This window comes from Oncorhynchus kisutch, linkage group LG7 (genome assembly GCF_002021735.2).
Source record: "Oncorhynchus kisutch isolate 150728-3 linkage group LG7, Okis_V2, whole genome shotgun sequence".
Taxonomy (NCBI): Eukaryota; Metazoa; Chordata; class Actinopteri; order Salmoniformes; family Salmonidae; genus Oncorhynchus; species Oncorhynchus kisutch.
Genome location: NC_034180.2, coordinates 35,423,284 through 35,449,402, shown reverse-complemented (window position 1 = coordinate 35,449,402; position 26,119 = coordinate 35,423,284). Strand labels below are relative to the sequence as shown.

General features: G+C 42.4%; 1 protein-coding gene across 2 annotated transcripts in view; it reads left to right on the top strand.

The window, feature by feature from the left end:
- Positions 1 to 427: 427 nt before the first annotated feature.
- Positions 428 to 26,119, top strand: part of LOC109894534 (dnaJ homolog subfamily C member 17) — a 55,918-nt gene continuing 30,226 nt past the window's right edge. The window contains exons 1-5 of one of the 2 annotated variants that reach the window (XM_020488092.2): positions 428 to 654; positions 19,090 to 19,159; positions 23,740 to 23,798; positions 23,901 to 23,988; positions 24,169 to 24,245. In XM_020488092.2, coding sequence (XP_020343681.1) covers positions 571 to 654; positions 19,090 to 19,159; positions 23,740 to 23,798; positions 23,901 to 23,988; positions 24,169 to 24,245 — 378 coding nt within the window. In that variant the 5' untranslated portion in view covers positions 428 to 570. The remainder of the gene's footprint in view (positions 655 to 19,089; positions 19,160 to 23,739; positions 23,799 to 23,900; positions 23,989 to 24,168; positions 24,246 to 26,119) is intronic. The other variant, XM_031829005.1, reaches the window with a different exon arrangement.

Below are 26,119 nucleotides of genomic sequence, written 5' to 3'. Positions count from 1 at the left end.
TTTTACAGTTTTTTCAAATGTATGTTAATATAATATATGCCATTTAGTAGACACTTTTATCCAATGCAATTTACAGTCATTTGGCAAACATTTCACATTCAGGTGGTCCCTGGAATCGAAACCAATATCCTGGCATTGCAAGAACCATCTTCTACCAACTACCATACTGTACCAGACTGACCAATATAATATTACTATAATGGCCAGTCTGGTACAGTTTACATATAACACATTTTTTCATTATTTTCAAACTTTCCACATAACAATGATATCTGAAACTGATCACATTAATGGCAGGAAAATTATTTGAATATAACAAACTAAAAAACATATAATCAAAATGCTTGCAAAGGTCAAAACCTACAATTATATTTCACAATTATCATGCGAGTCCGTAATAAATTGTTTAGTGCACTTTAACTACACCTCCCATGATGCATTGTTTTCAGGAAGTGGATGCGTCCGAGTTGAAAGTTCAAAACGTCCAACCCAAATGCTACAACAACAAACATCTTCAGGACGTTGATATTACGTTTATTTTGGCATTTTATTGTAATAAATAAAGATAAAATGACAGGAAATAAGGCGAAAGACCTTTTGCAGATGGACCTGTATGGTCTACTGGGTATAGAAGGCACAGCGACGGCGAAAGAGGTGAGTGATAGCTAGTTAACTTGCTAAGATTCTAACTACGCTAGCTAGCTAACGTAATTGAAAGTAAAACACGTAACTACACGTTCATCATTATACACAATGAGTAAAACGATAATTTGGCTATATACACGGGGTACCATTACCGAGTCGATGTACAAGGTATATATGGTCATAAAACTAGGAATAAAGTGACAGATAATGAACAGTAGTAGCAGTCAAAATAGTTAGTGCAAAAATGGGTCGGTCAATGCAGATAGTCTGGGGTAGCTGTTTGGTTAACTATTTAGCAGTTTTATGGCTTGGTGTAGAAGCTATTCAGAGTCCTGTTGGTTCTAGACTTGGTGCATCGGTACAACTTGCCCTGTGTGTTCTACGAGTAAAATATCTTCGCACGGCCACTAAGTGGCAGCATAGTACCATTCACAATTCTATGTTTTTTAAATGTAAATTTTTTTAAATTTTATTTTTCAATTCATTATACAAAAATCAACTTACAGTGCTACATAAAACATGTCTAACAAAACAAAACACAGGTATTAACAAGAAAATACTCAAACATACAAAAAATATCAATAATATAATACAAAAAAACTCAACTGTTTTAGTGCAATTGTATTCACTCTGAAAAAATCTTATTATAATGATTCAGGAAGATGTTATTCTTGTTGTTATTAACTAGGGTTAATGTTTTAATAAGATAATTAAATTCAATCAGAAAAATGTGTAATTTTGGTATAGAATTTTGGAATTTTTGTTTGTGTATGAAGTATTTGGCAACAAGAATATAAAAATAAATAAAAAATTCAGTGGTCTTGTTATCATTGCAATAGTAACATTATATCTTTCATGTCAAAAACATAGACAGTGTTCATAATGGTAAATATGGATTTTGCAATGTTTTCCCAAAATTCTGACACAAATTTACATCCAAAGAACAAGTGAGACAGATTCTCACCTTCTTTTTCACAGAAAACGCAGATATCATCAATAGCCACAAATTTGGATATCATGGAATTTCATAGATATATCTTATGTAAAATTTTGAAGTGCACTTCCGTAACTTTGTTTGGTATACAGTATTTGTAAGGCCTTAATCATGCATTTTTCCAGACAATATCGGGAATAAGCATGTTCCAGAAAAACTTTCCTCTCAGTGTAAATTGGTTTTGTGAATGAAGAATTTGTCTTATATATTTATTACAACAAGATCTCTCAAGTAAGCCCACGCCTTCCAATCTGAGTTCTGGATAAACTTTGATCATTCCCAAAATTAAGATGACTTTTCATAAGTGTAGTTAGACCACTGGGAACGGCGTTGATCACAGAAATAAACTCTCTGAAAGGTATTGGAAACTCTTTCAATGTTATAAATTGTTAATATGTGAGAATATTACCCTTGTTGTCGAAAATATCAAGAACAAAGTTAATATTCCTCTCATGCCAGCTGGGGTATAACAATGACTTATTCCTTCCAGTTATGTCTGAATTATTCCTCAAAAGAGCTTTATGTGGGGAAAGATTGTGCAGGAAACATATTTTCCAGGCCATTAAAGCTTGTTGGTGAAACCTAGCCAATTTAGCAGGTAATCTTTCAGGAATATAATTACATTTCAGTAAAACTTGAAGACCTCCCAATTTATTAAACACATTATTTGGAATGAAATACCATATTGAATCAGCATTGATCAAAAAATAATTCAACCAGTTTATCTTGAAAGTATTATTTATGTCAACAAAATCCAACCCTTCTAGACCGCCTCCAGCTCTTTTGTTAGAAAGGACAGATTTTTTTTAGTTTGAGACTTATTTTTCCAGATTAAGTCAAGAAAGGTCTTATTGATCTCTTTACAAGTAGCTGGATTTACACCTAACGATAATGAGGGGTACACAAAACGAGACGGTCCCTCTGCCTTGGACAGAAGTACTCTTCAAAGTATAGAAAGATCTCTTTGTAGCCAATTATTAAATATATTTTTAGTTCTCTTACATTTAGGAGAGAAATTCAAATGTTGTCTGACTAAGTGTTTTTTTGACAGATGTATTCCTAAATATTTAACAGTCCTTTACAGGAATATTTTCTATTTCTTTATCATCAGAGTCAAATAAACACAAGATTTCACATTTAGAAACATTCAGCATTAATCCTGATGCAATAGAAAATGCAGTTATAGCATTAAGGGCATGGGCGACCTTGTCTTTGTCTCTTAAAAACTTCTTAGGGCTGAGATCCCGTTAACGGGATCGATATGACAACAGCCAGTGAAAGTGCAGGGCGCCAAATTCAAACAACCATTTAAAGGTAATCTTGTTGTTTAATCCCACCACAATGTCCGATTTCAAATAGGCTTTAGGACCACAAACGATTATGTTATGTCAGAGCCAAGTCACAGAAAAACACAGCCATTTTCCAGCCAAAGAGGGGAGTCACAAAAATCAGAAATAGAGATAGAATTAACCTTTGATGATCTTCATCAGATGACACTCGTAGGACTTCATGTTACACAATACATGTATGTTTTGTTCGATAAAGTTCATATTTATATAAAATAAATTGCAGTATCCATTGGCTCATATGTTCAGTAGCTCCAAAAACATCTGGTGATTTTGCAGAGAGCCACATCAATTTACAGAAATACTCATTATAAATGTTGATGAAAATACAAGTGTTATATGGAACTTTAGATAAACTTCTCCTTAATGCAACCGCTGTGTCAGATTTCAAAAAAGCTTTACGGAAAAAGTAAACCATGCAATAATCTGAGTACGGCGCTCAGAGACGCAACAAGCCAAAAAGATATCCGCCATATTGTGCAGTCAACAGAAGTCAGAAATAACATTATAAATATTAACTTACCTTTGATGATCTTCATCAGAATGCACTCCAAGGAATCCCAGTTCCACAAGAAATGTTTGTTTTGTTCGATAATGTCCATCATTTACGTCCAAATAGCTACTTTTGTTAGCGCGCTTTGTTAAAAAATCCTAAGTCACGAAGCGCGTTCACTAGGAGCAAACGAAATGTCAAAAAGTTAGAAACATGTCAAACGATGTATAGAATCAATCTTTAGGATGTTTTTAACATACATCTTCAATAATGTTCCAACCGGAGAATTTCTTTGTCTTCAGAAATGCGATGGAATGGGAGCTACCTCTCACGTGAACGAGCGTCACGAGTTTGTGGCACTCTACCAGACCACTGACTCCAAGAGCCCTTATAAGCCGCCCCTCCTTTACAGTAGAAGCCTCAAACAAGTTTCTAAAGATGGTTGACATCTAGTGGAAGCCTTAGGAAATGCAACATGACCAAAAACCAAAATCAACCAACCTCAGATTTCCCACTTCCTGGTTAGATTTTTTCTCAGGTTTTTGCCTGCCATATGAGTTATGTTATACTCACAGACACCATTCAAACAGTTTTCGAAACTTCTGAGTGTTCTCTATCCAAATACACTAATACTATGCATATAATAGCAACTGTGACTGAGTAGCAAAAGATTCAGTATCAACAGAAGTGTACGACAGGGATGCCCAATTTTGCCATTTTTATTCATTTTGGTTGGTCATTTTGGAACTAAGGGGCCTATCCCAAACCATGAAAAACAGCCCCAGACCATTATTCTTCCTCCACCAACTTTACCGTTGGCACTATGTATTCGGGCAGGTAGAGTTCTCCTGGCATTTGTCCGTCGGACTGCCAGATGGTGACGCGTGATTCATCACTCCAGATAATGCGTTTCCACTCCTCCAGAGTGAGCTTTACAGCAATGGCAGTGAGCTTTACAGCACTCCAGTCGACGCATGCATTGCGCATGGTAATCTTAGGCTTGTGTGCAGCTGCTCAGCCATAGAAACCCATTTCATGAAGCTCCTGACAAAGTTATTGTGTTGACGTTGCTTCCAGAGGCAGTTTGGAACTCGGTAGTGAGTGTTGAAACCGAGGAAAGATGATTTTCACGCACTAAGTGCTCAGCACTTGGTGGTCCCGTTCTGTGAGCTTGTGTGGCCTATCACTTCACAGCACCTACAGTTGACCGGGACAGCTCTAGTACAGCAGAAATTTGACCAACTTACTTGTTGGAAAGGTGGCATAATATGACGATGCCATGTTGAAAGTCACTGGGCTCTTCAGTAAGGTCATTCTGCTGCCAAATCAAATTTGATTGGACACCTACATGTGATTAGCATATGTTATTGTGGGTGTAGTGTAATGCTTGTGCTTCTAGCTCCGACAGTGCAGTAATATCTAACAAGTAATATCTAACAAATTATACAACATATACCCTATACACACATCTAAGTAGGAATTAATTAAGACTATATACATATGGACAAGCGATGTCAGAGCGGATCCAGCGGATCCAGATAAGCGGATCCAGATAAGATACAGTAGAATAGAATACAGTATATACATATGAGATGAGTAATGCCAGACATGTAAACATTATTAAAGTGACTAGTTTTCCATTCCTTAAAGTGGCCAGTGATTTCTAGTGTATGCCTAATAGGCAGCTGCCTCTAATGTGCTAATGATGGCTGTTTAACAGTCTGATGGCCTTGATAGAAGCTGTTTTTCAGTCTCTCGGTCCCAGCTTTGATGCACCTGTACTGACCTCGCCTTTTAGATGATAGCCAGGTGAACAGGCAGTGGCTCGGGTGGTTGATGTCCTTGATGATCTTTTTGGCCTTCCTGTGACATCGGGTGCTGTAGGTGTCCTGGAGGGTGAGTAGTTTTCCCGTGGCAATGCGTTGGGCAGACCACACAACCCTCTGGGAAGCCTTGCGGTTGCGGGGGCCCCAGTGTTGAGGATCAGCGGAGTGGAGGGGATGCTTCCTACCTTCACCACCTGGGAGTCGGCCCGTCAGGAAGTTCAAAACCCAGTTGCACAGGGCCAGGTTCAGACCCAGGGCCTCGAGGTTAATGATGAGCTTGGAGGGTACTATGGTGTTGAATGCTGAGCTATAGTCGATGAACAGCATTCTTACATAGGTATTCCTCTTGTGCAGGTGGAATAGGGCAGTTTGCAGAGTGATGGCGATTGCATCATCTGTGGATCTATTGGGGCGATAAGAAAATCAAAGTGGGTCTAGGGTGGCAGGTAAGGTAGAGGTAATATGATCCTTGACTAGTCTCTCAAAGCACTTTGATGACAGAAGTGAGTGCTATGGGGCGATAGTCATTTGGTTCAGTTACATTAGCTTTCTTGGGTACAGTAACAATGGTGGCCATCTTGAAGCATGTGGGGACAACAGACTGGGATAGGGAGAGATTGAATATGTCTGTAAACACACCAGCCAGCTGGTCTGCACATGCTCTGAGGACGCGGCTAGAGATGCCGTCTGGGCCAGCAGCCCTGCAAGGGTTTTACTCACGTCTGTCACGGAGAAGGAGAGCCCACAGTCCTTGGTATCGGGCCGCGTCGGGGGCACTGTACTATCCTCAAAGCGTGCAAAGAATGTGTTTAGCCTGTCCAGAGGCAAGACGTCGGTCTCGGCGATGTGGCTGGTTTTCCTTTTGTAGTCCGTGATTGTCTGTGGTCCCTGCCACATACGTCTCGTTTCTGAGCCTTTGAATTGCGACTCCACTTTATCTATTTACTGACGTTTAGCTTGTTTGATTGCCTTGCAGTGTGAATAACTACAATGTTTATATTTTGCCATATTACCAGTCACCTTGACATAGTTAAATGCAGTGGTTCATGCTTTCCTTTTCATGCGAATGCTACCATCTATTCACGGTTTCTGGTTAGGGTAGGTTTTAATTGTCACAGTGGGTACTACATCTTCTATACACTTCCTTATAAACTCAGGCATCGTATCTGTGTATGTGTCTAGATTATTTTTGCAAGCTACCTGGAACATATCCCAGTCCACGTGATCCAAACAATTCTGAGGCTTGGATTCTGTTTGGTCAGACCAGTGTTGAATAGTTCGAAGTACGGGTACTTCCTGTTTTAGGTTCTGCCTATATGACGGGAGGAGCAAGATGGAGATGTGGTCAGATTTGCCGAAAGGAGGTCGGGGGAGGGCCTTGTAAGCATTCTGGTGGTTACAAGCTGGTGGTTCCTTTTAACATGTCTTCAATAGTCCCAGGTAAGAAGTTTTAGGTTGTAGTTATTATAGTAATTACAGGACTATTTCTCTCTATACCATTTGTATTTCATTAACCTTTGACTATTGGATGTTCTTAAAGGCACTTCAGTATTGCCAGTGTAACAGTATAGCTTCCATCCCTCTCGCTGGGCTCGAACCAGGAACACAACGACAACAGCCATCATCGAAGCAGCGTTACCCATGCAGAGCAAGGGGAACAACTTCTCCAAGTCTCAGAGCGTGTGACGTTTGAAACGCTATTAGCGCGCACCCCGTTAACTTGCTAGCCATTTCACTTCGGTTACACCAGCCTCATCTCGGGAGTTGATAGGCTTGAAGTCATAAACAGCGCAATACTTGACGCACAACGAAGAGCTGCTGGCAAAACGCACAAAGTGCTGTTTGAATGAATGCTTACGAGCCTGCTGCTGCCTACCACCGCTCAGTCAGACTGCTCTATCAAATCATAGACTTAGTTATAACATAATAACACACAGAAATACGAGCCTTAGGTCATTAATATGGTCGAATCCAGAATCTATCATCTCGAAAACAAGACGTTTATTCTTTCAGTGAAATACGGAACCGTTCTGTATTTTATCTAACGGGTGGCATCCATTAGTCTAAATATTTCTGTTACATTGCACAACCTTCAATGTTATGTCATAATTACGTAAAATTCTGGCAAATTAGGCGGCCCAAACTGTTGCATATACCCTGACTCTGCTTGCAAAGAACGCAAGAGAAGTGACACAATTTCACCTGGTTAATATTGCCTGCTAACCTGGATTTCTTTTAGCTAAATATGCAGGTTTTAAAATATATACTTCTGTGTATCGATTTTAAGAAAGACATTGATGTTCATGGTTAGGTACACATTAGAGCAACGATACGCACCGCATCAATTATATGCAACGCAGGACACGCTAGATAAACTAGTAATATCATCAACCATGTGTAGTTAACTAGTGATTATGAGTGATTGATTGTTTTTTATAAGATAAGTTTAATGCTAGCTAGCATACTTACCTTGGCTTACTGCATTCGCGTAACAGGCAGTCTCCTCGTGGAGTGCAATGAGAGGCAGGTGGTTAGAGCGTTGGACTAGTTAACTGTAAGGTTGCAAGATTGAATCCGCCAAGCTGACAAGGTGAAAATCTGTTGTTCTGCCCCAGAATGAGGCAGTTAACACACCGTTCCTAGGCCGTCATTGAAAATAAGAATGTGTTCTTAACTGACTTGCCTAGTTAAATACAGATTAAATAAAGGTGTAAAAAAAATAATTAAAATAAAATAAAATCTGCAAAATCCGTGTCCAAAAATACAGATTTTCCGATTGTTCTGAACTTGAAATCGGCCCTAATTAATCGGCCATTTCGATTAATCAGTCGACCTCTACACTCCACGTATCAAGCACTGTTTGAGGAGCATGATCTCGCTGCCCAACTGTTGATATTCCGCCCACTCTGTATGTCATGGGCTTTCAAATCTTGTTCCTGCAGCTACCCAGTGCTTAATTTGGGAAACCAATTGAAATCTGTTCGGGAACATCAATAGTAACAAGTTTTTGCAACCAAACATATTTCACTAAACTGTTTCAATCCGTCTGTGCGCTGAAGAAGGATATAAAGGAGCGAGAGGAGGAGATGGAAATGCATGGTGGTGAGATTCTGTATAGCTGAAGATGATGTGTCACTCAATTAATTCTGAAAATAAAAGTCCCTATTACCAGGCTACTCTAAATCAAATACAAATTCACTAATTGTAGTCTTAACAGTAAGCCACCCTGCATAATCCATAAACCAACAGCATCGCCTAGGGCCATGTCCTCTACCAGACTCATGGATATTCAGTATGCATAATAATGCAGTCCTCACTCAAAGGAGATGAGTCAAATTTGTTTAATTTTGGAGTATAGGCTAGACCAATTTTGATTTATGTTTTTCTTCCATGCATAATGTGCGGTAGGCTATGTATTGTATAATGGCACAATCATAGTTTTAATTCAGTTTATTTTGGGGCTTGGGCTCATAAACCTTGCATATGCATAAGCTCTAATATGCATATGGATGTTTTTTAAAATTAATTATCACCTTAGAAAGCACTGTTGTGTTAGGCTTCGAAACAACATCCACAATAACCATGTTATACACTGTTTCAAACTGCTGTTGAACTTCTTTCTTCAACTTGATTATCACAGTGAGGTGAGTTTAAAAAGTATGATAGGCCTACTGTTTTGATAATTTTTTGATGTGAATGTCCATTGCATTGATGTCAGAGTGCTTCCTTGGAGGGACAATAGAGCCCTGAGTACCAGACTTAGGACCCGATGGTAGTTAGCAAGTTGGGGACTACCAAAGCATGTCCAGAGTGTGCAGAAGGAGATTATCATGACTCAATGGTAACGTGCAATTTTACTGCGGTCATGACTGCCGATGTGGGGGTAATACAGTCTCCGAAACAGCCTAAGGGACCTACCTGAATTTGTCCAATAGAAACGGTTGTTTTGCTGTTTGCTTCCATTTGGTTCTTAAACGGTTTCCGTAATGAATACACCCCTGGCATAGCATATGAAGGAAACATACAGATGCAGGGCAACACCACCTGGACCAGATGTCTTTTGAAATAATAAATCATGCTTATAAACCTAGCCAATACATCATGTTGCCACTGTCTCTGGCAGCACTATTCTCTCAAGTTATTTGAAAACAGGACTGGTTGAGCCAGAATTTGGATCAATTAAAGAAACAAATGATCTGCCTCAATATCTTTTGTTTGCAGATCATAAATTGTACTGCAATCTGCATGTTCAACAAGTATCATGTTTGATTGCTTGCTCAAGGAAAAGGCTGCTCCACCCAATTGAAACAGAATGTAACAGGTTAGTATGATTTGATTTGTATGTGCAGACATGGGTATTGGGTTTACTCTGTGAAGATTCCCCTTCCCTTGTCCCATTTTAGCTGCTCAGATTCATGCTCCATGGGTGATAGGCCTACATGGGTGTCCCTAAATCCAGTAATTTTCACAACCACCTTCTTGTTACGTTTCCAGCTCTCAAAATCCGCAGGCCAGAAGAAAATTAACATTGCTGCCAAATTGAGGGAAGAACTTAATTTCTTAATTGGATTTCAAAGTCCCATCCGCCCCAGAGGAGTATGTTGGGGAAGTTAGTGGTTGTGGCTTTGACAGAAAGAGTCCCCGAAATGGAGAGTCAAGTTTTGTGAGGTCTACTGATGGTCAGGATAGATAGTTTGCTGTAGTGTGTACACAAGGGAGTGTGTGGAGACTGGAAGGCCTTAAAACTAAGTGGTGAAATCTATGAAGACAGCTACTTTGTCACAGTTGTTTTTGCCCAATGATACACCAGCAGGACTGCTGTTTATCATTGAGAGAGGAAATACCCCTCCAGGAACATGTTAATGTGGGCTTACCACAACTTGTAAACCATTCCCTGACGTATGCCGGCTTCCTGTTACTCCTCCTGGTTTGAATGATCTGTCGTTATCTCTGGTATCGAAATTCCTCTCATTTTGGGTTCCTGATATTATAGCCAGGGACCTGGAGTTGGTAGCTCGGAACCTGTGGTTTATGCACATCACTGAGTGACTCGTTATCTGGAACCAGATAAAAACATTTTAAAAACGTTCTCCCTAGAATTAGTATATTACCGTAATGTTCTTCTGTTTGAGTGTCCCGTTTTCTGAGGGTTAGGATAATATCCCATCAATGTCCCACCAAACATACACAGAACATGGTTGCCATGATCTTAGAATGTAACATATTAATGTTCTAGACACGTTTCATGGGAATGATGCGAGAACATTTCTGTGTATCAGTTGTCAGGACTATACCTGATGGTCCCAAAGACCACATGACTAACATGTCATTGTAGATTTGCAAGCACACAGAGATAATTTCACACAAGCACAGCTACATTTTGAGAGAGCACAGGCAAGTATACCGAGAAATGGGAGATGCTGTGCTCTACACTTTACTTCTTGCTCTCAATTCCACTTTCTGGCCAATCAACATTTGTGTCTGAGCACTCAACTATCTCTGTTCCTCAACATGATCCTCTGTGCCCTTAAGATTTTTATCTGAACTTAGAACCCTCTCCACCCGCGCTCAACATTATTTTCCACGTTCTTGACATGTCCCCATGCGAACTTCAAATTGTGAGACTGAAATGACACCATAGTTTTCGCTCACAAGACTGCCACTGACTGGATGTTTTTTGTTTGTCACCCCATTCTTGGTAAACCCTAGACACTGCCGTGCGTGAAAAGCCCAGGAGGGCAGCCGTTTCTGAGATACTGGATCGTTTTGCCCATTCTAACATTCAATCGAACAGTAACTGAATGCCTCGACGCCTGTCTGCCTGCTTTATATAACCAGCCACGTGACTCACTGTCTGTAGGAGCGATCCATTTTCGTGAATGGGGTGGTGTACCTAATAAACGGTCCGGTGAGTGTATAGTGCTAAGAATGTGACAATAGGGTGACTCCCTTAGCCTGTCTCGAACCCAGGCCACCAGCACCAATGACTAACGCCCTAACCACTTTCCCAATAAGGGATATCTCTAGGGCATGTGCTTATTAGGCCAGTATAGTTAGGTACTGTCCAGAAGAAACCCTAACCCCTCGTCCTTGGGCACTTGTGTAGATGTGAAACAACTTGATAGATGTAAGTAATAGGGAAAATGCACTTTGAAGTGTACTTTTAACAGAGCTGAGATTTACTTAGGGAAATATTTTATTTATAATAGTGATTCAGGAGTATTATTAAAACAGGTTGATATGCCCCACCAACATTGGACAACTATACAGAATTCCCTTAAATTGCTGAAATAAGTGAATAAAATCAATGATGAGAGTATAGTCAGATTTAACTGATACCTTACATGGTGGCGTAGCAGGAAGTTCAGAGTACCATGTACCATGAACCAAGAGGTTGTGAGTTCACATCCCAGGCGAGGACATGTTGAATAATAATTATTGATTAATTGAACATGCAAAATGCAATCATGTATATCAAAATGTGTAAAATATGTACATTGAAAACACTGTATATTAACCACTGTGTGTGTGAGTATCAATAATCCTTGCTAACAGAAAAGACTAATGAATGGATCATTGGTTCACCAATCAGGGCTTTTATTGGCTCGGCAACAGTAACAAGACTGTGTGTGTGTGTGTGTGTGTGCATACATACTACAGTTCAAAAGTTTCGGGTCACTTAGAAATGTCCTTGTTTTTGAAAGAAAAGCACTTTTTCTTCCATTAAAATAACATCAAATTGATCAGAAATACAGTGTAGACATTGTTAATGTTGTATATTACTATTGTAGCTGGAAACGGCTGATATTTAATGGAATATCTACATAGGTGTACAGAGGCCCATTATCTGCAACCATCACTCCTGTGTTCCAATGGCACGTTGTGTTAGCTAATCCAGGTTTATAATTTTAAAAGGCTAATTGGTCATTAGAAAACCCTTTTTAGCATAGCTGAAAACTGTTGTTTCTGATTAAAGAAGCAATAAAACTGGCCTTCTTTAGACTAGTTGAGCATTAGCATTTGTGGGTTTGATTACAGGCTCAAAAGGACCAGAAACAAAGAACTTTCTTCTGAAACTCATCAGTCTATTCTTGTTCTGAGTAATGAAGGCTATTCCATGCGAGAAATTGCCAAGAAACTGAAGAACACCCGTCTCAACGTCAACAGTGAAGAGGCGACTCCGGGATGCAGAGTTCCTCTGTCCAGTGTCTGTGGTCTTTAGCCCATCTTAATTTGTATTTTTATTGGGCAGTCTGAGATATAGCTTTTTCTTTGCAACTCTGCATAGAAGGCCAGCATCCTGGAGTCACCTCTTCACTGTTGAAGTTGAGACTGGTGTTTTGCGGGTACTATTTAATGAAGCTGCCATTTTGAGCCTGTAATCAAACCCACAATTGCTGATTATTCAGATACTCAACTAGGTCAAGAAGGTCAACTACTCAATAAGGTTTTCAGTTGTGCTAACATAATTGCAAGCGGGTTTTCAAATGATCAATTAGCCTTTTAAAATTATAAACTTGGATTAGCTAACACAACGTGCCATTGGAACACAGGAGTGATTGTTGCTGATAATTGGCTTCTGTACACATTTGTAGATATTCCATAAAAAATCATCAATTTCCAGCTTCAATAGTCATTTACATGAACAATGTCTACACTGTATTTCTGATCAATTTGATGTTATTTTAATGGACAAATTTGATTTTCTTTCAAAAACGAGTGATTTCTAAGTGACCCCAAACTTTTGAACGGTAGTGTATATTTTTTTATAAACATGCTTTTGAAACTTTCCCAAGAAACGTGTCTATGTTCTGTTTGTGTTTGGTTGGACATTGATGGAATATTCTCCTAATCCTCAGAACTGGACACATGAATGTTCTTGCCATGTTCCCATGAAACGTGTCTAGATTTATTAGGATCCCCGTTAGCCGACACCAATGGCGACAGCTAGTTAATATCTTAAGTTCTGAGAACATGTTAACCACGTTCTGGATCATTTCAATTGGACATTAAGGGAATGGTCTCTTGTAAACATTCCTAGCACATCACCGGAACATTCCTATGAAATTGTTAATTAATGACCTAATGTGACTCTTAAGGGAACATTCTCTAAAGTTGTGGGAATGTTCGTTGTTAGCTTGGGAGTTCCTTTTGCGCCACTGAGCTATCACTTTCAGCCACATTGTCATGCATATCAGCAGGGATAAACATGTGGCTGTTTTACTTACTAAGAGAGCAGAAGAAGGGAAAGACTGGACCCATTTTAGGCACAAACAAATTCAATAAGATTTAGCTACTGTATGTGGCTTGCTGGTGCTATTTCTGTTGGCTAATAAAGCACAATATAGCGTGACTGTTTTATATGTAGACACAATCTAGCTGTCTGAGTTCTGTGCAGACATTCACCAGCAGATGTCTTTGTGGACGTTATCATGACACGCAGCGATTGCATGTGGAGCTCCTTCCTCTCATTCCTATCGCTCTTCGTGTCTGGCGCCCTGACTGCAGTAACATTTGGGCTCCATGGCACAAACAGCTGTAACTCATGGTACTGTAGCGTAGCTAGCTGAGGGAGTGCGGGGGAATAGAGTGACACTTATCCTACCCTTGTGCTCTGCTGCCTGCATCCATGCAGAAGAAAACACTTTCCTTGGGTGGGTAACTTAGCTGGCCTTTGGCAGGCCCCACTCACGCTAATTGTATCACTGTCCCAAACAAATGTTCCTGTCAGGCGAGCTATGCTCGCTCAGTGTGCATTTTGGGAGCTGAACTGCAATTATATCTTACTAGGCAGACGCACGCACACACACTTTCCACTCTATACCCCCATGCTCTGTAGCTCTTATCATTTTGTTTTCTTTCTCCCTTGTACTCCTGCTCCTTCTTACCCTCCCTCTATCTTTTTCTCTAGCTGATCATTTCATATAAAGGCCAGATCAGTGTAATTAAGGAGGATGGCCCAATGGCAAAGCAGGCAGCTACCAAATCAACCACCCATGTGGGTTCTGTTGGGGCCCTGCTGGGGCAGTGCTGTGGTTGCTGGGGCCAGTTGTCAGCTGTAATAGTCACCACAGACTGGGGTAATGAGGACAAGGTGTGGGCATGCAGTAAAGCCTGTGGCAGAGAGAGCTTGATTTCATCAGGCACCAACCATTGGGCTACTTTGTGCCTGCTGGTACTGCAAGTAAAGTACAGTAACCCACTGCTTAGGAGTGAGGGATGGGCTTGATTCTAGCTTGGGCCTCATTAGTCTTATGGTTCATTGGATCCTTTAAGAGGTCTTTCTCTCATAATTGATTTAGGATATCCAGCACTGGAAAAAACTGTAATGAGCGGTTGGCACAGTTATTGACCCTCCTCATTCAGGGAGGACCTGCCACTCAACCTGAGATTTCTACTCTCACTTAGCACTGAATTAGCAAACTCTAAACTTGGATCCTGGTTCTACCTCAATTAGGGCTTGCGTGTTACTGCATTGATGGGAGCAATCATGTATTATTTAACTAAATTCCGAGCTGGGGGAGCAGTATTCATGTGCCAGCGGTAGATGAGGGATAGAGAGATGAGGCAGAGGGGGGGGGTATGCATTCACCAAATGGGCTGTTATTAATACAGTGGGGATCTCTTCCTCCCCCTCCCCCAGGGAGGTGAGGTAGCCACTCTCAGAGGGATTTGATTGACTGACGGTGTTACAATTTCTAGCTTGAATGCTTTTCAGCACAGCGGCCTTGTTGACTGGTTGCACTTGTTTAAGAGCTCTTTAGATGTCCATACAGCTGGAGAAACTTACTTTGACCTTACACAATGACAGAGACACGTAATCCTATTAAATTGGTCTGATGAAGGCAAACTCTGCTATGTGAGTTGAAGACACGACCTGACCTCTTCAGCTGGCCGGGTGTTTCTCTTGGGCAGTGGCAGTGCTGTGTAACTCAGGAGCTCCTCATGTCGCTCATCTCGCTGCTCAACAGGACATCTGCCGCTGACTCACTCCTCAGCTGAGGCAATGTGCTGAACTCTGTGAAACAGATTATGAGGAGAGGAGGGGGTGGTCCAAGAGAGGGGAAGAGACAAAAAAGGCAGCAGACCAGAAAGTGACTGACTGATAAGTAGAGGAGAGGAAAGGAAAGGTAATTGTAACTGGAAGATAGAGCTGGGTGATATGGATGAAAATAAATCAATAAATTGTCTAAATTGATGAGATAATGATAAATAGAATAACTTTAAAAACATTATTTTGCATCTGTTTAAAAAATTGTATTATCCTTTAATTAAACTACTACTACTAGTTTGATGGTTGTAGCCATCAATTGTCCCATTAACATCACACACATTAGCAAATTTACTTAATTTCAAGCTTCACATTTCTCTAGTATAGGCTACTTATTGTAATGAATGATATCAGCAAAATGCCTGCTATAAGTGGTCGGTGTCGATAGTTTTCAGTTTATCCCAGTTTTACTGGAAGTCCAGAGTCTGAGGTTTAGGAGGCTGAGGGGGAAGTGTTGCTGCTTGAAATAGTTCCACAGACCTGCATATTACTGTATGTAGTATGCTCTCCTGAATGAAGGGCTGTAAGAATGTGTGGCTTCATAACGCCATCCTACTGAACTGGTTCAAAAGTCACCATTAGGAGAGAGATGCACATATGCTGTTCACTCTGTCAGCTCTGCCAGCTCTGCCCCCATCCACCTCTGGACAGCACACCAGGTCCAGGTCAAACCCAGACTACCTCAGGCCAGGGGAGGCTCATATCAGATAGTTAATAAAATGTCTTCTCTAACTGCTGATGTAAACTCAGCAAAAAAAGAAACGTCCCTTTTTCAGGACCCTGTCAAAGATAATTTGTAAAACTCCAAGTAACTTCACAGATATTCATTGTAAAGGGTTTAAACACTGTTTCCCATGCTCTTTCAATGAACCATAAACAATTAATGGACATGCACCTGTGGAACGGTCGTTAAGACACTAACAGCTTACAGACGGTAGGCAATTAAGGTCACAGTTATGAAAACTTAGGACACTAAAGAGGCCTTTCTACTGACTCTGAAAAACACAAAAATAATGATGCCCAGGGTCCCTGCTCATCTGTGTGAACGTGCCTTAGGCATGCTGCAAGGAGGCATGAGGACTGCTGATGTGACCAGGGCAATTGCAATGTCTGTACTGTGAGACGCCTAAGTGAGCGCTACAGGGAGACGGGACGGACAGCTGATCATCCTCGCAGTGGCAGACCACGTGTAACAACACCTGCACAGGATCGGTACATCCAAACATGCGGGACAGGTACAGGATGGCAACAACAACTGCCCGAGTTACACCAGGAACGCGCAATCCCTCCATCAGTGCTCAGACTGTTCGCAATAGGCTGAGAGAGGCTGGACTGAGGCCTTGTAGGCCTGTTGTCTGATGAGGACCTGCCTTACATCACCGGCAACAACGACTTCTATGGGCACAAACCCACCGTCGCTGGATCAGACAGGACTGGCAAAAAGTGCTCTTCACTGACGAGTCGCGGTTTTGTCTCACCAGGGGTGATGGTCAGATTTGCGTTTTTCATCGAAGGAATGAACGTTACACCAAGGCCCTGTACTCTGGAGCAGGATCGATTTGGAGGTAGAGGGTCCGTCATGGTCTGGGGCGGTGTGTCACAGCATCATTGGACTGAGCTTGTTGTCATTGCAAGCAATCTCAACACTGTGCGTTACAGGGAAGACATCTTCTTCCCTCATGTGGTACCCTTCCTGTAGGCTCATCCTGACATGACCCTCCAGCATGACAAGAATGAACCTCGAGCAATACTGCTTGTTCTGTGCGTGATTTCATGCAAGACAGGAATGTCAGTGTTCTGTCATGGCCAGCGAAGAGCCTTGATCTCAATTCCATTGAGCACGCCTGGGACCTGTTGGATTGGAGGGTGAGGACTAGGGCCATTCCCCCCAGAAATGTCCAGGAACTTGCAGGTGCCTTGTACTCCTTCTCCTTCTTACCCTCCCTCTATCTTTTTCTCTAGCTGTTAATTTCCTAAGGCCAGATCAGTGTAATTAAGGAGGATGGCGGAAGAGTGGGGTAACATCTCACAACAAGAACTGGCAAATCTGGTGCAGTCCATGAGGAGGAGATGTACTTAATGCAGCTGGTGGTCACACCATATACTGACTGTTACTTTTGATTTTGACCCCCCCCCTTTGTTCAGGGACACATTATTCAATTTCTGTTAGTCACATGTCTGTGGATCTTGTTCAGTTTATGTCTCAGTTGTTGAATCTTGTGTTCATACAAATATTTACACATGTTAAGTTTGCTGAAAATAAACGCAGTTGACTGAGAGGACGTTTTTTTTTTTTTACTGAGTTTATTACCATATCCTTTTCAGTTCACTAACAGTCAGTCAGTCAGTCGGTCGGTCGGTCTGCACAGTATGTTCTGGCACATTCCTGTTAGTGCAAAACAATAGACACACAGGGAAATGTTGCATTTGCCGGAGTAGATGGCATCCAATGCAAAAGTTCCAGGCCTGCAGAACAGAAAGGAGTCCCTGATCTATCCAGTTCCAATGGATGGGATCTGATTGATTGGCAGCAAGGGTGAGAGGAGGAGGAGGTGAAAGGGGGGAGGTGAAAGCATGCAGAATGTTGGCAGGGCTGATTACTAGTGACGTCTGTACTGAGGATAGAGGAGTGGTTTGAAAAGCTGGGTGCTCTGCACTTCCTGTCTGTTCAGAGAGCTGCTCTCTCTCTCTCTCTCAATGTGCCCTACTTCCTCGCTGGAGGAGTAGACTTCGCCTAATGAAAAACATGTCATTAACTCGTGCAGAAGGGCCGAAGAAACGCGGTTAACATTCCAGAGAACAACAGAGTTAAAAAAGAAAAGAAAAAAGGACTAAAACCTCACTTAAGATTGCAATGCTCCAAAGTATTGTTTTGTTTCCTAATTTGGTCGCTCATATTTTAAAATGTTTTGGCTTGAGACCCAAGATATGAATGGCTGCCTTCCCAATTTCGTGATGACAATGGCACGCTGTTTGCATGTTATTGTAACTTTTTTTCCTGGCCCCAATGAAGCTAATCTCATCCTCTCCTGCCGACACAGTCCACATTTATCCTCCTTGAAAAAGCATTGTCAGCATAAAGGTGACAGCAGTCAAGTCAATCTTTATTTAAAGTACATTATCACAAGCACAGCAAAGGATGGGTGCAGATATTGATGGGGCCCCCCAGTGAAACTGAACCTAAACTCCCTATCAACCACTGAACACTTTTCCACCCCCTGTAGTTTTATCAATCTTTGACTATTTTTATTATGTTTCCAGAGGACCATAATTTTTATGCACATTTGCGTTTCGTGCCAGTGATGGCATGCAAAAGAGTAATTGGTGTTGGAGATATATTTCAGCGATTCTAGATTGCCAAGCTGCATACAGCGGTTTAGAATATTCAGGAAAAACAACCCTGTAGGCGTTATTTTGAAACAACAACAGTATACAGTCGCTACCACAAAGTCAAACCAAGCTGAAAAAAATGAAGAACTAACTGTATGCATCTACAAAAATATTCATCCACTCTAGGGACAGGTTTTTTTCGCTTGAGGTTATTGGACAAGGGTGACTTGTTTTTTGACTGGAAAATTCACCACAGATAAACATTTTTATAGTTTCAATAGACATCTGAACATAGTGGACTGGGACATAACAATGAGAATAATAATGTGCTGACCTAAGTCCATGCATACTGAAAAAGTAAATACTCGATAACTCTGATTTAACTTTCCCATTTTCTCCTGTAGATCAAGAAAGCCTACCGACAGAAAGCCTTGACATGCCATCCAGACAAGAACCCAGACAACCCAAAAGCAGGTTAGTGAAAAAGACATGGCACAAGTAAAGCTTAGGTACAATGCCCATTTCTCCTCACCTTGTATGTCGGCTTTCTTCCTCTGTAGATGATTGTAAAACCTGAACACCATCACCACCAGCCACATCCATGATTCTGACCAGACGCACATTGAGAGAATAGCGTGTGTTCAGTGTCTTGTATTACTAGGAGGTTAAGATGGATATTCATGTCCTGTGTGCAGTGTCCCTGTCAACAGGGACCATGCTGAAGTCTCCTCTTTAAAGCCTCACCCTAAAGGTGTCATCAAGCTTCATTTCGGCTGGTGCCTAGCCAAGCTCAGCAAACCGAATGACTCGTTTCCTTGCAGACTCCCTTAAAAGACCTTGCCTTGAAAAACGAGAAAAAAGTGGCAATAATAACGTTTGTCCAGTTTCAGACGCCGTAGCCAGTATCCCCCTCATCAAAATAGTCAGAATTAATAACCCAATAAATCTGTTATTAATCTTGACGTTTTTTGCTGAGGAGATCTTGGTCGTGCAATTTTGCATCCAACTAGGATGTTTGGTGCAATATTTCTCAAGTGAAAAAATGTGCATGAAGATGAGTTGTCTCTTGTTGAATGACAACAAAGATTTAATTGAAGAATCCATACCTTTTGACCAATCGCCGATAAGGGGGCTTAGACTTCGGCTACCGACCTTGGCTTAGTACAATAAAAAATGTAGTGTGCCCGAACGGCTGAAAAACCCTTTGTCGAAGTCCAATACTAACAAAAACCACAAAATGTTGTCATAATATACAGTGCCTTCAGAAAGTATTCAGACAACTTTTTCCCCATTTTGTTAGGTTCCAGCTTATTCTAAAATGTATTAAATTGTGTTTTCCCCTCATCAATCTACACACAATATCACATAATGACAAAAAATGTTTTTTAGAAATATTTTCTAATTTGTTAAAAATAAAAACTGAAATATCACATTTAAATAATTATTCAGACCCTTTTACTCAGTACATTTGTATGCACCTTTGGCAGCAATTACAGCCTTGAGTCTTCTTTGGTATGACACTACAATCTTGGCTCACCTGTATTTGGGGAGTTTCACCCATTCTTTGCTCCACAGCTATTTTCTGGTCTTTCCAGAGATGTTCGATCGGGTTCAAGTCCGGACTCAAGGACATGCAGAGACTTGTCCCGAAGCCACTCCTTCTTTGTCTTGGCTGTGTGCTTAGGGTCGTTGTCCTGTTGGAAGGTGAACCTTCGCCCCAGTCTGATGTCCTGAGCACTCTGGAGCATGTGTTCATCAAGGATCTCTCTGTACTTTGCTCCATTCATCTTTCCCTTGATCCTGACTAGTCTCCCAGTCCCTGCTGCTGAAAAATATCCCCAAAACATGATGCTGCCACCGACCATTCTTTACCGTAGGGATGGTGTCTAATTTCCTCTAGACGTGATGCTTGGCATTCAGGCCAATAGTTACATCTTGGTTTCATCAGACCAGAGAATCTTGTTTCTCATGGTCTGAGTGTCTTTAGGTGACTTTTGTTAAACCCCAAGCGAGCAGTCATGTGCCTTCTACTGAGGAGTAGCTTCCATCTGGCCACTCTAACATAAAGGCCTGATTGGTGGAGTGCTGCAGAGATGGTTGTCCTTCTGGAAGGTTCTCCCATCTCCACAGAGGAACTCTTGAGCTCTGTCAGAGTGACCATCGGGTACTTGTTCACCTCCCTGACCAAGGCCCTTCTCCCCCGATTGCTCAGTTTGGCCGGGTGGCCAGCTCTAGGAAGAGTCTTGGTGGTTCCAAACTTCTTCCATTTTAAGAGTGATTGAGGCTACTGTGTTCTTGGGGACATTCAATGCTGCAGACAATTTTTGGTACCCTTCCCCAGATCTGTGCCTCGACATGATCCTGTCTCTGAGCTCTACGGACAATTCCTTCGACCTCATGGCTTGGTTTTTGCTCTGACATGTACTGTCAAATGTGGGACCTTATATAGGCAGGTGTGGGACCTTATATAGGCAGCCTTTTCTAAATAATGTCCAATCAATTGAATTTACCACAGTTGGACTCCAAGTTGTAGAAACATCTCAAAGATGATCAATGGAAACAGGATGCATCTGAGCTCAATTTCGTGTCTCACAGGAAAGGGTCTGAATACTTATGTAAATAAGTTATTTGTGTTTTCTAAAAACCTGTTTACGCCCTGTCAGTATGGGATATTGTGTGTAGATTGCTGAGGATTTTTAAATGTATCCATTTTAGAATATGTCTGGAACAAAATGTTAGTCAAGGGTCTGAATACTTTCCGAAGGCACTGTATGCACAAACTGTTCCGAACTATTTTGTTTGGGAAGCATGAGGACGCCTTAACCCTTGACTAGACTACGTAGGGCGGCAGGTAGTCTAGTGGTTAGAGCGTTGGACTTGTAACTGAAAGGTTGCAAGAACGAATCCCCGAGCTGACAAGGTAAAAATCTGTCGTTCTGCCCCTGAACAAGGCAGTTAACCCACTGTTCCTAGGCCGTCATTGAAAATAAGAATTTGTTCTTAACTGATTTGCCTAGTTAAATAAAGGTTAAATAAAAAAAAACTCTACAGTCTGCTCCCCTCTGTGCCATGCTGCCAGACAGGCCGGCCACAGGCCTCTACAGACCGGCTAAGCAGAGCAGAGCCTTCCCACAAGCTCTCCAGCTACCCGGGCCAGTCCCAGCCAGACAGTATGACCAGTATGTTTGGGACAATATCCAATATCGCGATACTCGTTAGTTTTGTGACAAGGAAACAAAACACTTCGGATTTAACTTCTTCTTTTAGAAAAACAGCCCTAAAAAACAGCCCTAATGTTGGAAACAAACATTGTCACATTTATTTTCCAAGCTATAGCACACTTTTAAATACAGCAGGTTTTTAATGGACCAAAACTTTTTTCATTTATGCCATGGAAGAAGTATCGTTTCCCCAGTCAGCCCCCTGGCCCATCGCGGCCTGTCACCAACAAACATGTCAACAATCAGTTTTGGCCATTTCTATATAATTCTATGTCAGGTGAAAAAAGAAAGGCACCCTGGAAAAGGCCCATTTTGTGAGGCATGTTTTCAAGTGAGGTTTGTGCGGTTGCTGGATGCCTTTTAACTCTTCCTGATTTAAGTAATAATCGGGAAACAATGGGGTAATAGGGGACTGAGTGGCATAAAATCGCTCTGTTTCACAGAAATGAAAAGAAGATGGTGAGGAATATGCACTTTCACATCACATGCAGTGATTTATCCACTCACATGAGAGGGTAAGAGCCCTGAGACTATAGCCCGAAGTGGGATGGCGGGGGGGTGTTGAGGTGTGGTGGGGGTCATCTTCCATCCCCACCCTTATATATGCACCCCCTGTGCTGTGACAGTCTGAGCTGCACAGGCCAATGATTCAGCTAGCTCTATTCCATGTGCGTAGGTAAGTTGACCCGTCCACTTGCCACTTTCCTCACAGGGAGTAAAAGTATATGCCTGTTAGATAGAAGAAGAAAAACCTCCCATAAGTGAGTGATTAAGCTGGAGCAGTAGAGTGCGGTAATGGGGCCGGTTATGGGCTGGGGGTTTGCGGTTCTAGGTCTGGGGCTGGAAGGTTGGATAGAGGCGAGCACCGGAGGTTTGCGTGGTACTCTTGATTTGCCCCGTGTCCCCTTAGGGCTCCCTAATGGGAGATGGATTGAGAGGCCCGGGTGGGTTTGTGGGAAAAGTGCGGGTGGATCATTAGAGGAACCTGATTTCGTGAGACTCCAGGCACATTTTAATGCAGGAAATGTCTCTGTTTATCTCAGCCCCGGGTCCCGCGTTGGCACAGAGACACCACACAGAGCACACTCCACCAAGTCTCTCTCCCCTCCTCTGACCTCCCCCTGCGTGTTAGCACCTCACTAAGATATCATTACCTTGTATTGTTAGCCTTTGTTCCATTTGGTTGTTGTTTTTAAAGCTAACATTCTACACAGTCCCCTCGATCACATCTTACCTTTAAGTCCTCACTGAGCAGGAATATGAGATTGTATATGTTTCTATGTACAGGTAACTGACAAAATAAAGGAAACACCAAAAGTGTTTATATAGGGTGTTGTGCCACCACAAGCTGCCAGACCACATTCATGGGTGCCTTGGCGTAGATTCTACAAGTGTCTGGAACTCTTTTGGAGGGATGAAATTCCATAATTTGGTGTTTTGTTGATGGTGATGGAAAATGCTGTCTCAGGCGCTGCTTCAGAATCTCCCATCATACACACACACACACTTTCATACCCCTATGCTCCTTTGAGACCCCTCTTTCAAAGTCACTGAGCTCTCTTTTTCTATCCAGTAATGGGTAACTAGCCATTTTTATACATTACCCTAAGCATGATGGGATGTTAATTCCTTAATTCATTCAGAAACCACACCTGTGTGGAAGCACATGCTTTTACTCATTTACTCAAGTGTTTCTTTTATTTGTCAGTTATCTGTAAGTACAGTATGTATAAATGAACATAGAAAGCAAAACAATCACTTATAAAAAGCCCAGCTAAAAAGGTGGCTTTTCGAAAGTGATTTATGACAGTGTCCTTGGTGTTTCCTCCCCAGCTGATCTCTTCCACCAGCTGTCCCAGGCCCTAGAGGTGCTGACTGATGCTGCTGCCAGGGTAAGACTTCTGTCCTTTCCATCCATACCATCACCAGACCCTCTTTCTCTCTTCTCTCCAACTGTTCATCACATCAAACTGTCCTCCTCTCCTCTGTGTCAGGCTGCTTACGATAAGATATGCGCTGCCAAGAAACAAGCGGAGGAGAGAAACAACAAGCTAGATGCTAAGAGGAAGAAGATCAAGCTAGGTGAGCCCTCAGACCTGTGCCTACTACAACTCAACAACTCTTCCCCTAAAAACACAAGACTGGCTATCAGTATGATGCTAACTGTGTGTGTGTGTTACTGTGTGTGTTACTGTGTGTGTTACTGTGTGTGTTACTGTGTGTGTTACTGTGTGTGTTACTGTGTGTGTACGATTTTCACAGACTTGGAGGCCAGGGAATGCCAGGCTGAGGCACATAGTGCAGAGCAGTTCCAAAACACCAGAACACTAGAGGAGGAGGTAAGAAAGACGCAACTTCACAGCATCCTGGTTTCCTACTCTGACGCCAGAACAGATCATACAGGCACGGTTCACTTTCAATGTCAATCCCTCAACCAGACACATGGGCCTAGAGCAGTGAGGTGGATAAAACCATTCCAGGCATCCTGGAGAATGGATAAAGTAGAACGGATGCTTAGCCCACCCTAACTCCAAAACGCTGCACCACACACAGTCAGCCCTAGAGTACAACTGTTCCAATCACTGGCTTAGTGAAGGTAAGACATACACTGCCACCTGTATTCTCCTCGACCCTCTCACACAGCCACCTCTACTCTCCTCGACCCTCTCACACAGCCACCTCTACTCTCCTCGACCCTCTCACACAGCCACCTCTACTCTCCTCGACCCTCTCACACAGCCACCTCTACTCTCCTCGACCCTCTCACACAGCCACCTCTACTCTCCTCGACCCTCTCACACAGCCACCTCTACTCTCCTCGACCCACTCACACAGCCACCTCTACTCTCCTCGACCCACTCACACAGCCACCTCTACTCTCCTCGACCCACTCACACAGCCACCTCTACTCTCCTCGACCCTCTCACACAGCCACCTCTACTCTCCTCGACCCTCTCACACAGCCACCTCTACTCTCCTCGACCCTCTCACACAGCCACCTCTACTCTCCTCGACCCTCTCACACAGCCACCTCTACTCTCCTCGACCCTCTCACACAGCCACCTCTACTCTCCTCGACCCTCTCACACAGCCACCTCTACTCTCCTCGACCCTCTCAAACAGCCACCTCTACTCTCCTCGACCCTCTCACACAGCCACCTCTACTCTCCTCGACCCTCTCACACAGCCACCTCTACTCTCCTCGACCCTCTCACACAGCCACCTCTACTCTCCTCGACCCTCTCACACAGCCACCTCTACTCTCCTCGACCCTCTCAAACAGCCACCTCTACTCTCCTCGACCCTCTCACACTGCCACCTGTACTCTACTCTCCTCGACCCTCTCACACTGCCACCTGTACTCTACTCTACTCGACCCTCTCACACTGCCACCTGTACTCTACTCTACTCGACCCTCTCACACTGCCACCTGTACTCTACTCTACTCGACCCTCTCACACTGCCACCTGTACTCTACTCTACTCTCACACCCTCTCACACAGCCACCTCTACTCTCCTCGGCCCTCTCACCGCCACCTCTACTCTCCTCGACCCGTCTCAGCCCTCAATTGATTAACCTTTTATAACGCACGCTTTCACAGGTTTCCTTTGATTGACCTTGAAATTCACTAAAGATTCAAGCAAATAACGTCCAAATCGGAAAGATGGGTAGGAGCAAGCCCATGTAATGCTTTGTAGGTTAGCAGTAAAACCTTGAAATCAGCCCTTGCCTTAACAGGAAGCCAGTGTAGAGAGGCTAGCACTTGAGTAATATGATCAAAAAAAAATTGGTTCTAGATTCATTGCCATATCATTATTGATACACTTTGCTCGTGAAGTCAATGATAAATAAAAGGTTTGGGATGCTTTTCATTTGAGTCATGATGACTTGCACTCAACCTGTTAAATGCATGCAATTATGGACCATGTATTGTGACTGACTGGGAGTGATCACCAGTGGGTGGCAGTATTCTATTCTAACTATAGTAATGAACTAGTGGTACTGCACATAGGCTGGTGTTACTGCAGTTCATATGGTCGTGGATTACTGTCCAACCAAGTATAGGTATAGTAAAAGCGCTGATTCATTATGATTTAAAGGACAAAATGTATCCTAGATCACTACTCCTACTCTGAGACACTTTGTAAATACTGGCCCAGAACCTATCCTTGAGAGAAGGATGTTCCTTGTTGTTAACCATGAGGTAATTGT